This window comes from Peromyscus maniculatus, chromosome 2 (assembly GCF_049852395.1).
Source record: "Peromyscus maniculatus bairdii isolate BWxNUB_F1_BW_parent chromosome 2, HU_Pman_BW_mat_3.1, whole genome shotgun sequence".
Lineage (NCBI taxonomy): Eukaryota > Metazoa > Chordata > Mammalia > Rodentia > Cricetidae > Peromyscus > Peromyscus maniculatus.
Genome location: NC_134853.1, coordinates 144,714,879 through 144,727,436, shown reverse-complemented (window position 1 = coordinate 144,727,436; position 12,558 = coordinate 144,714,879). Strand labels below are relative to the sequence as shown.

Below are 12,558 nucleotides of genomic sequence, written 5' to 3'. Positions count from 1 at the left end.
TGAACCACCATGTGGGTGCTGGGAACCGAACCTGGGTCTGCTACAAGACCACCTAGTGCTCTTAGCCACTGAGTCATCTCTCCAGCCCCTCCACCTTACTTTTTGAGACAGTTTTTCATTGAACCTGAAGCTTTGCAAGGTTTCAACTGGACTGTCTGGCACACATGTCCCTGGGAGCCTCCTGTCTCTCCCTTCATGCAGTGACTATAAGCACACCAGCTCTTACATGGGCTTTTCCCCCCAGACCCAAACTCAGCTCCTCACATCTACCCAGCAATCTTCCTACTGTCGTTTTACTTTTTATATTAAGTTTTGTTCTTCATTTTCTTTTACATTTATTTTACTGTTGGTCTCATGCTCCCTGGGTCTGATATGTGCTTGCTTGCTTGAGTTTGCATGATTGTTCTTCTGCCTATCCCTTCCAGAGCATAGTTATTTGTTTTTAAGGAAGAGAATGAAATGAAAGAAATAGAAATGCTAAGAATAATGTCATCTTTCAGAACTAAGTTTTGACATTTATCAGCTGTAGCTAGAGTTCTAACCTACTCTAATTGACAAGATTATATAAATATGGCTTTTCACTGTGTGACACTTTTTTTCTCCTCCCTACAGGACCCACTGGGGCCCAGCCCCTACTCATAGTGCCCAGAAGACCTGGATATGGCACTATGGGCAAACCCATTAAGCTCCTGGCTAACTGTTTTCAAGTTGAAATCCCAAAGATTGATGTCTACCTCTATGAGGTAGACATTAAACCAGACAAGTGTCCTAGGAGAGTGAACAGGTAAGAATCATGAAGTCTAACTGCCATTTGCTGTTTGTATATAAGTTATATGTCTTTCTTACATACTTGAATAACAATGATAAGATGTAAAACTTTGACCAGAAATACATGGTCATTTGTTTTGAAATTGTACTTCAGCAGTGGATAAGAGAAATCTTCAAACTTCCTTCAGATTATCCCATTTATGTATGAGTTTACATGTTATTCATGTGGTAATAGAAAAGGTTCAAGTCATGTTCTCATGTTGTTTGAAATCTGGCCAAGTATTCTGAGCATGTCTTTTGTATTACTGTTTGTAGGTGGGCTTTTTGGTCCTGCCAGCCGCTCCCCAAATAACCACATAGAGACCTAATTTTAATTATAAGTGCTCAGCTGATAGCTTAAACCTGTTTTTAGCTAGCTTTTTATAACTTAAATTAACCCATTTCTATTCATCTATGTACTGCCCTGGGGCTCGTTTACCTCATGTAATACTTCCCATCCTGTTCACTCTGTGTCTCATGGTGACTCTTTGGACACTTCTTCCTCCTTCTTCCCAGCATTCTCTTAGTCTGGTTCTCCCGCCCAGCCTTAGCCTGCCTAGCCATCAGCCAATCAGCTCTTTAATAACCAATGTACAGTGTACAGTGTACAGTGTACAGAGAATGTTCCACAGCAGCTGTTAGGTAATTTATGTGTGTGTTCTTTTTCTTCCCCACCTCATCTTACCATTTTCATAATGCTCCCTTTAAAATGATGGTGGTAGTAATATAGCCCCCCATTTTTAAATTAAAAGATAAGTAAATAAAAAGTAAAAGAAATTTGTAATTGAATAGTGGTAACAAGATATGTAAGAAATATGAGTGTCAGATCACTTTTTCTTGGGCTTACCATTCTAGTTACTGTTTCTGCTATAATTGAAAGTGAATGAGCACTGAGTTAAATATGTTAAAACAATAACATGTGAATGTTGTGATTAAAAACAAAGAAACCCGAGAATGTGGTTTATAGGCCTTTGGGATTGGTTTATAGGAAGAATGGTGCCCCTGAGCCTCAGATGCTGGGCATCTGAGTGCAGGGTTTGTTGGTTGGCCTCCTGGGTTTCAGACTGCTGTAGTCTAGTCCTCCCGATCTTCTCTTTGGACTGGGAATGTGTACTTCATGCTATTGTATAATGTATATTGTATATTGGAAGGTTCCAGCTAGAGAAGCTCTAGCATGCTGTCAGCAGAACTCATGGGCCATTCTGAAGGGACTTTGGAGGACCAGAATGCAGATAGCAGAGGCCTAGTTAGGAGGTTTCTATAAGCCACCAAATTCAGAAATGGGCCAACTAGCTCATTTGTGTCATATTATGACAAAAAAAAAGTCATCTGGACACATTCTGCCTGTTTTCTAAAAATCTGAGTGAGAATGAATTGAAAAGTAATGGACTATAGTGTTTGCTGGAGAGAATTTCAAGACAGGTAACATCCAGACTGTGACATAATTACCACTCACTGCTCTTAGTCAGATCTGCAGTGAGAGAGCAGAAAGATAGTTAAAAGGTGATGCTTGGTGTTTAAAGATACATGCAAGGAGGATGTGTTGAGATCAGCTGACATTGTTAAAGAAAGTAAGGTCATTAAAGAGAAATCTCAGAGCACTTGGGAGGTAGAGGCAGGCAGATCTCAGAGTTCAAGACCAGCCTGGTCTACAAAGTGAGTTCCAGGACAGCCAGAGCTGTTGAAACCTTGTTTCAAAAAACTAGAGAGAGTGGGAGAAAGAGAAAGGAGAGAGAGAGAGAGAGAGAGAGAGAGAGAGAGAGAGAGAGAGAGAGAGAATATCTCAGACAGGCATTGCACTGCATGTCTTTAACCCGGCTTCAGAGCCACAGCCAAGAGGATCACAGCAAGTCTCTAAGGCAGCCAGGGCCATATAATGAGACCTTATCTCTAAATAGATAAATCTCTTGTCCTGCACTGGGACAAGAGGAAGGTACCAGGAGTTCAGAAACTCGCCCATCCAAGAGTCCAGCTTATGAAAATACAAGTTCGTTTTTGGGAGGGAGCCTGAACTGAGGATGCACTGAGAATGCTGCTGAAGAGATTCCCTGCTTGAAAACAACTGCTCGCTCCCCCTCCAGTCCCACTCCTGCCCCACTAGAGAAGTGGGCGGGTTGCAGGGCCAGAGGGCAGATGCAAAGGGACAGGGAAATTAATGGGATCAAGATGCATGATGTGAAAGACACACAGAATAAATAAAAAGTAAAAAAAAAAAATAAAAAAGAAAAAAGAAAGAAAAGAACAACTGCCCATGGAGTGTTTTCTTGGGTTCAGCTGCCAGGGTGCACAGAAGCCACTACATCTGTGGTAGAAGAATACTAGACTAACTACATCTTGATCTGGTAGCACAACTTGGTGGAAAAATGAAAGGGTTGCATGGTTCTGAAAGTTTGTACTAAGTTTCCAGAAAGCCACTTAGGTTATACAATGGAGTGACAGTGGCAGTGTCAGAGTCCCTGCGAAGAGGCCCTGCGAGGCCATTGAATGAAGCTGTGAAATAAAGTCTAAATTGTAGTAGAGACCCTTGATTTCAGAGATGCCAGGACCTTGAGATGTACACCAAGAAAAGCTGTAGTCACAGGATAGAGCCAGCCCAAGGGAGGCTGCATGAGCTACAGGCTGTGGGATGGGAGGGGTGGGACTACCCGTGGCCATTGGAGCTCAGTGTAAGTTACTGTGAGGTACAGATGCTGGACATGGAACCACAGCGTGGCAGTCTTTGGCCTGGTCTTTACCTACTATCCTTCTCTTCCTCTCTTTTCCAGTGTAATATTATTTGTTGGGAATACAGGACTTGGGTTCTTATTTTACAACAGCTCACAGTTAAGAGATTGCTTTGATCGCTTCTCGGCATTTTGGCTAACATCAAGTGGAGATTGCTTTGAGTCTCAGAAGACACTTTAGACTGGGGTCTTTTGAAAGTGTTAGAACTCTTCAGATTTGTGGGGGGGAATGCCTCCTTTAGATAACTAATTGCATTTTGCATCATAAGATGCCATGAGCTTTGAGGGCTGAGGATGGAATAGTATGGATAAAAATAATATGTTCCACTGGATGGTGGTGGCAGAATGAGTTCCATGATAGCTAAGGTTACACAGAGAAACCCTGCCTCAAAAACCAAAACAATAATAATAATAATAATAATAATAATAATAATAATAAGTAGCTGGGTGGTGGTGGTGCATGTCTTTAATCCCAGCACTCGAGAGGCAGAGGCAGGTAGATCTCTGTAAGTTCGAGGCCAGCCTGGTCTCCAAAGCGGGTTCCAGGAAAGGCACAAAGCTACACAGAGAAACCCTGTCTCAAAAATAACCAAAATAATAATAATAATAATAATAATAATAATAATAATAAGTTAGAGAGTCATGTTGACAAAGGATGGACCTGTGTTGGTTAGTCTCTGTTGCCAGTTGACTGGTGTATGCCTGTGATCCCAGCACTTAGGAGACTGAAGCAGGAAGAGAACCATGAATTAAGAGCCCAGCCTTAGTTAAATAATGAGTTTGAAATTAACCTGTTCTAACAAGTTCCAGGCCAGCCTGAACTATATAAGGAGATCCTGCTTTAAGGGATGAGGGTAGGGGTAATAGGAACTAAATAGACCTTTTGCAACTGCCTACCCCTTTTGAGACAGTAGTGATCCTCCTGCCTTAGTCTTCTAAGTGTGGGGATTACAGGCGTGGGTGCCATACCTCATTTTTCAATTCCCTTTGAATATTACCAAAATAGTTGAGGGTCAAAATGAAGCAGTTAGTTCTGACTAACTTTTTGAAAATGGATAAAGCTATATCACATTGTTGCTTATTAATGTAAAGATTGTGTTGCCACCTTCTATAATGTCAAAGTGATCCTGTTTTAGTTGACTGGAATTTTATAATACTTTATGAGTATGGGGCGTTTCTTGTGCTACATAAATAGATATTTAGCACTAGGGCATTAATCATAATACTAGACTAGGTATCCTAGCCAAACAAGTTTCCACTGTAGTCGGAGGAGTGTTTTTGGAGAAATACCCAGGAAATACTCATGAGTCATTCTGTGAGTCAGCTTCTCTGCAGACTTACTCTCTAGACTTATTTTCTGCTTTGGGGGGGATGTGTTGTTGGTCTGTCTCTTCTTGTTGTTGTTTTGATTACAAACACTACTTTGTGGCTGGAGTAATGGCTCAGCAGTTAAGAGCACTGGCTGCTTCTGGTGGGTCACAACCATCTGTAACTCCAGTCCCAGGGAATCTAACATTCCCTTCTGGCCTCCTTGGGCACCAGGCATACACATAGTACACAGACACAAAGGCAGGCAAACACTTATGCACAGAAATAAAAATTTTTTAAATATAAAAAAAGAAAGAGAATAGGTATTCGGTAAGAAAGAGGGTTTAATAAGTAAATTTAAAATGGCATATATTTTTTTTAAGGACGTGAGTGGCCACAATAACTAAAATCTGTGTATTTTAGAAACATGACCTCAGGTTTATCCAGCTAAGTGTACAGGGAAATTGAGTAGACCGTTGCAAATTTCTTCAAGGTATTTAAATGTTGAAATTAAATACTTGTTTATTAAATTGTAATTTACAGTCCGCACCACAGCATGATGGCATCAGAAGACTTGGTACTAAGATGTAGGAGTGATAGTTGAGGTAGAGTGGGAAGGTAGGCTGTAGCCCTTTATAAGACTCAACATACTCAGGTGAGTTCCATTTTCAGAGTTATTGCCAGATTAATTCTTAATTTTAAACTGTAGTTTGAAGTTCTGAAAAGAAAAATTTCCTGTAAGAATTTTCTGTAAGAATTCTCCCTTTCCCAGACTAAGTTTATCAGTGAAAGGAGGCCATTAAATTTTGATAAAACTTAGCTCCTTTTACTTAAATTTTCCAAAATTATTTTCTTAAACAGTCTTTTTAAGTTAAAATGTTGGGCTTATTGGCCTGACATAGTGGCGCACACCTTTAATCCTTGCTCAGAGGCAGAGGAAGCTGGCTCTGTGAGTTCCAGACACCCTGGTCTACGTAGTGAGTTCCAGTAAAGCCAGAGCTACACAGTAGGACCCCATCTTTAAAAAAAAAGAAATGCTGTCCAGATGTCTTAGTGGGGAAAAGCATCTGTTGGCAAACCTGATGACCTGACAGCCTGGGTTTGATCCCTGAGATCCACGTGGCAGCAGGAGAGAACTGATTCCTTCAAGCTGTCCTCTGGCCTCCACATGCATGCCATGACATGTGCACCTACCCACATATACACACACACGAAAGAAATGATGTAATTTAAAATTTAAAATTACGCCGGGGCGGTGGTGGCGCACGCCTTTAATCCCAGCACTAGGGAGGCAGAGGCAGGCGGATCTCTGTGAGTTCAAGGCCAGCCTGGGCTACCAAGTGAGTTCCAGGAAAGGCGCAAAGCTACACAGAGAAACCCTGTCTCGAAAAACCAAAAATAAATAAATAAATAAATAAAATAAAATAAAATTTAAAATTAAAATGCTATGTATTTTATTTATGTAGTTTCACTTCTTATAAAGCTAAGAAATTGTTTTAACAATATACACAAATGTTCTGCTAAAAATTCTACATTTGAACAAAAAAAATCAAGAGACTATATTCCCACCTTCTCCCCTTCTATTGTTCTAATAGACAGGTATTTTATAACTAATAACTATACTATACTGAAAATCAGTTAATAGTTCCTAATAACTGCTAGAATTCGTTCTTGGCATTAGAAATGTTTAGAAGCTAGGTGTGTTGGCTCATACCTATTATCCCAGCAGTTAGGAGGGAGCCTGAAGTTGGTATGAATTTGAGACCAGCTTGGGCTATAGAGTGATAGCCTATTATTATTTATCAAGAAAAAAAAACAGTTTATTATAGTTGATGGTAATGCATTGCAGTATATCCATTTGTTATTTGGAAAAATCTCAGTGTTATACTGGAAACATATTTGTGAGAGTCTTTGAGAACACTTAGGTAATAAAGTGTTGCAAGTGTGAAGATCTGAATTCAACCCTTAGGTCATTCATCCACACTCATGCATACACCATGTTCATGTAGACACACCCACATACACTTGCATACATTCATACCAAATCTTCCTTTAAATAATTGAAATACATTCTAGCTGATGAGCATGATTTCTTTTGTATTTTTTGCTTTTGCATAATTGTTAATATTTTAATATTTCCTTAATGTCTTAGTTAGGGTTTCTATTACTTCAGTGAAACACCATGACCAGAAAGCAACTTGGGGAGGAAAGGGTTTATTTGGCTTACAGTTTTGTATCACTGTTCATAATCAAAAAAATCGGGACAGGAACTCAAGCAAGGCAGTAACCTGGAGGCAGGAGCTGATGTAGAGGCCACAGAAGGTTGCTGCTTGCTGGCTTGCTCCCCGTGGCTTATTCAGCCTGCTTTCTTATAGAACCCAGGACCACCAGCCCAGGGATGGTACCACCCACAATGGGCTGGTTGGGCCTCCCCATCAATCACTAATTAAGAAAATGCCCTACAGACTTGCCTACAGCCCAATCTTATGGAGATATTTTCTTTTTTTCTTTTCTTTTCTTTTTTTTTTTTTTTTTTTTTGGTTTTTCGAGACAGGGTTTCTCTGTGTAGCTTTGCGCCTTTCCTGGAACTCACTTGGTAGCCCAGGCTGGCCTCGAACTCACAGAGATCCGCCTGCCTCTGCCTCCCAAGTGCTGGGATTAAAGGCCTATTCCATCACTACCCGGCTACAATTAATGATTTTCATTGATGTACTTGCACATATGTATATCTTTTTTGGGTTTATATGTATTAGTGTGTTACGTGAATGTTTGAGTGTGCCTATGTAAGGTTGTGAGCTTCCATGTGTGTGCTGGAAACTGAACCGAGTTCTCTGTAAGAACAGCAAATGCTTCTTAATCACTGAGCTATCTCTTCAGCTCTGTGTATATCTTCCACATAGTTATAGCATTCCTCAACTATGCTTCTTATACTGACTTCTTTCTTTCCTTTATTTGTTCAATTACCTGGCCTAATAATGGCTATCAAGATACACACACACACACACACACACACACACACACACATTTAATTCTAGCTTCCAAATATGAATGTAAAACATGTAACATTTGTACATCTGTGTCTGGCTTATTTATTTACCAAATGACTAGTTCCATCAAATTCCCTCAAGCTGACAGGATTTTGTTTTTCTTAGTGGCTGAGGAATAACATTGATGTATACATATCATATATGTATATACAATGATTTTAAAAATCTTAAATGCTTCTAATTCTAAGCATTTCAGATGAAGGATATGCAACCTATATTGAGGTAGTGTTTCTTAAAAAAGCATCTTAAAAGTATGAAGCCATAAGTGAAAACAGTTGATTAATTTGGTAATATAAAATGATGGGTTTCAGTTAAACAGGTACGTAGACAATGTTAAAACAGTGGGCAAAGATTTTTATAGCAACTAAGCCTGATTGTGAATTACTGTCTAGAATATAAATGAGGTATCTTCAAAACAACAAGAAGACTGTGGAACTCCAATGTGTGCAAAAGAAACAAACAGGGAATTTGCAGAAGAGTGAACACACACAGACAGATGTTCAAATTCCCTCGTAATAAGTGAGATCTAACTTCAAAAGGTTTTAAGTTATGCCCATCGGGCTAGTAAATATTAGAAAACTTCGGGTGATTGTGGCCCACACCTTTGATCCCAGTACTTGGGAGACAGAGGCAGGCAGATCTCTGAGAGTTTGAGACCAGCCTGGTCTACAAAAGGGAGTTCCAGGATAGTTAGGGCTGTTACAGAGAAACCCTGTCTAGAAAAGAAAGAAGAGAAAAAAGAAGAGAAAAGGAAAGAAAAATATATTAGAAAGCAAAATGTGACTGAGACATAATGAAATGGAACATCAAAGTTTGTGAACCATTTGGGAGAGCAATTTAGTAGTTCCTTGTTTCTTTGATAAAGTTCACTTTGCCTACAGTCCTTTTTCTGGGTGCATAATGAGAGGTTAATTCTCGCTGGTTCATGAGGATAAATGTATGGAAATGATGCATTGCAGCTGTGTTTCTTTTATAGCTGGCATTAGATAAGTAAAGTCTAATTGATGGGAGAATGGCTAAATAATATAGAGTATGTTGTATCAGTCAGAAACGAACTAAGTACATTCGTTTACAACTGCTTTTCCCAGACTGTCTTAGTCAGGGTTTTTATTGCTGTGAGAAGACACCATGACCACAGCAACTCTCATAGAGAAAGCATTTAATTGAGGGGGCTCGCTTACAATTTCAGAGGTTCAGTCCATTATCGTCATGATGGGGAACATGGCGGTGTGCAGGCTGAGAATGCTACATTTTGCAGGCAATAGGAAGTCAACTAAACTGTCACACTGAGGGAAACTTGAGCAAAAGAGACCTTAATGCCCACCCCAACAGTGACACACTTCCTCCTACAAGGCCACACCTCCTAATAGTGCCACTCCCTTTGGGGGGGCCCTTTTCTTTCAAAACATCACACAGACGAAGCCTTTGAAAATAATTTTGAAAAATAACTACTAAAAAAGAAACTGACCTTGCCATAGCAGTATGAATAGGTTTTTAACAATTAAGTATAGAAGGTAAAGGTAAGAACACATAAGAATACATGTTTTTTCAAGCACGTCAGAAGGACTAACTTAGGAGAATGGGCATAGGATATGGAGATGGCAGGAAGGAAATCAGTTTGTTAGAGGGCTTTTATGTGTCAAGAACTGACAAGGATGATTAGCTCATCACTCCCCTCCCTCCCTATAGATCAGGCTGGCCTGGAACTCACAGAGATCCACCTGCCCCTGTCATCCAGGTGCTGGAATTAAGGGCATGAGCCACCATGCCCAACCCTAACATAGGCTTTTGTACTTTAGGAGTAATGTAGCGTAGGGGTTTATTTAGCAATGATATGTAAGTTGGATTGGAGAAGAAAAAACTAAAGACATTAAAAACAAAAAACTTAAGTAATCCAAGTACTAGGACTAAGGTCTTAATCTAAGGTGGTGGTCATTCAGAATGGAAAGGCTGGAGTTCCTAATGCTGCAGCGGTGGAGTCAGCAAGTCATGAGGGGAGGAGATCAGCCAGGTTTCAAATCTGGGTACTGAGGGATGCAGAGGCACCATTACTTAAAATAAAAGTGATAACAAAATAAAATGAGATTTAACTCTGGAGTAAATTTGTTGAATTCAGCTTTAGATGTTTTTCACTCAGTTTTGGAAGGTCACTGAAGTAGATCAACTGTCCACTGCTAGAATTTATTAAGGAACTACCATATGCTATATATCAAAGTAGGATGCTCTTATCTCTGAAATATTTTGTCTCTACCATTTCAGTCTCCTCTGCCATTTTGATGTTTAGAGTGGTTTGGGCTTGTAGGAGTTGGTAAGCTTAAAAGCAGTTGTTGAGTTTTTTGTTTTTTGTTTTTTGTTTTTTTTTTTTTTGGTTTTTCGAGACAGGGTTTCTATGTGTAGCTTTGCGCCTTTCCTGGAACTCGCTTTGGAGACCAGGCTGGCCTCGAACTCACAGAGATCCGTCTGCCTCTGCCTCCCGAGTGCTGGGATTAAAGGCGTGCGCCACCACCGCCCGGCTGAGTTTTTTGTTTTTTTTTTAAGTAAAAATATCTAACAAATGAGATCTTTATAATTTATTTGGCAGTGGCATATAAAAAATTGACTTTATAATAATGGCTACAAAAAAAATTTTTAACTATGTAGCCCTGACTGTCCTGGGACTCTCTGAAGATCAGGCTGGCCTCGAACTCACAGAGATCCACCTGCCCCTGCCTCCTGAGTGCTGGGATCAAAAGCATGCGGCACCACTGCCCAGCTCACAAAAGGAAACTTCAGCAGTCTTTGAAATTTTCGGGACTCCAAAGCGGATAGCTGAATCAAATCTTTAGTGTCACATTACTTATAAAAGACATGGTGTTGATTTAAAAGAGTCTCAGTAAAACACAAAATTTGAAAGCAGGGTGGAAAATAGAGATTTTTGTGCTATGTCAGAAGTTTTTCTGGGAATCAAGTCAGCTTGGTTTCTTTTTCTGTTCTGGAAAATGCTGGTTTCCTTCTCCCCCTTTTCTCCCTACTCGCCTGGGCTAGATATTAATCTTTTAATTTTAATTTAAATCATACCAATACTGTTCAAGTGTACTCTTTTTTTTAATTTATTTTATTTTACAATACTATTCAGTTCTACATAACAGCCACAGATTTCCTTGTTCTCCCCCTTCCCGCCCCCCTCCCCTTCCCCCCAGCCCACCCTCCTTTCCTACCACCTCCAGATAAAGGCCACCCCCAAGGACTGAGATCGACCTGATAGACTCAGTCCAGGCAGGTCCAGTCCCCTCCTCCCAGATTGAGCCAAGTGTCAAGTTGGTTCAAGTGTACTCTTATTGTGATGTGTTGAGATTGTGTAAACAGTTCCTCTCTAGACATAAATTGGCATGTATCCTTTTAAATACCTTTTCACTGTCTTTAAGAAGTTGTGAATAAAGTCTGGCAGTGGTGTTGCACGCCCTTAATCCCAGCACTCAGGAGGCAGAGGCAGGTGGATCTCTGTGAGTTCGAGGTCAGCTTGGTCTACAGAGGGAGTTCTAGGATAGCCAAGGCTACACAGAGAAACTCTTGGGGGAAAAAAAAGGAAAAAGAATGCATTGATTTGCAGGTATTTCATATTATTCTCTATAGCTTATAATTTTTTAAATGTAAGTCGTTAATGCCTTTCCATGTTTGCTGAATGAAAATAGAGCTTTCTTTTTGTGGTCCTGGGGAAGTGAACATTGGACATCGGGCCTCGTGCATGTGAGGCACTACATCCCCAGCTGGGCGTCTCACAGCACCTCACTGGTAGTAGTATAAGGAATATAGATGTGTTTGTTGTCCTCAGGAAACTCACTCTGGGAATGAAGAATAGAATTATGATACAATAGACTGATTGCTCTAAATAGGGATACACACAAGATGTATTTTAGCACAGTACAAAGAACATCTTACTGTTTGAGAGATAAAGGTAAACAATCAGGGAATGCTTAGAGAAGATGAAAGGGATTTTGAATCAAATTCTAATAATATTTTTCTGGTCAACAGGATTCCACAATGATTGATTTACTGGGTTCATTCTTCTTGTCTTTGGGAACTGTGTGTCATCCTTTGCCTGCAGTCAGTCTTTCTGCTATCTTAAGTTATGGCTCTGAAAGCCATATTTTGAGGTCATTAAACAGTGCCAGGAATATTTCAGTTAATAGTTTTGCATTTCATCTTGCAGAGGATTATGTGAATGTATTTTTTTCCTTCCTTAGAGAAGTAGTTGACTCAATGGTTCAGCATTTTAAAGTAACTATATTTGGAGACCGTAGACCAGTGTATGATGGGAAAAGAAGCCTTTACACAGCCAATCCACTTCCTGTGGCAACTACTGGGGTAAGATGTGTTTCTTTATTATAAAGCTATACTTGTGCTATATCTCCTTTTATTTTATTCTTTCTAAAATTCACTTATTTTTATTTTATGTGATGAACACTTTGCCTATATGTATGTCTGTGCATCATATTTGTGCAGTGCCTGGGGAGGCCAGAAAAGGGTGTCAGGTCCCCTGAAATTGGAGTTATAGCTAATTGTGTGCAGCCATGTGGGTGCTGGGAACCAAACCTGGGTCCTCTGCAAGAATATGTGCTCTTAGCCACTGAGCCCCTATATCTCCTTCTAAATGATCTTCCTACCATTTTAAATTGTAATCCATATTGAAATAA

At 40.0% G+C, this 12,558-nt stretch overlaps 1 protein-coding gene across 1 annotated transcript in view; it reads left to right on the top strand.

Annotated features, from left to right (window-relative positions):
* The window catches only part of LOC102922064 (argonaute RISC catalytic component 3), a 99,841-nt gene that overhangs the window by 13,338 nt on the left and 73,945 nt on the right, over positions 1 to 12,558 (top strand). The window contains exons 2-3 of the mRNA XM_042271872.2: positions 613 to 784; positions 12,109 to 12,229. Coding sequence (XP_042127806.2) covers positions 613 to 784; positions 12,109 to 12,229 — 293 coding nt within the window. The remainder of the gene's footprint in view (positions 1 to 612; positions 785 to 12,108; positions 12,230 to 12,558) is intronic.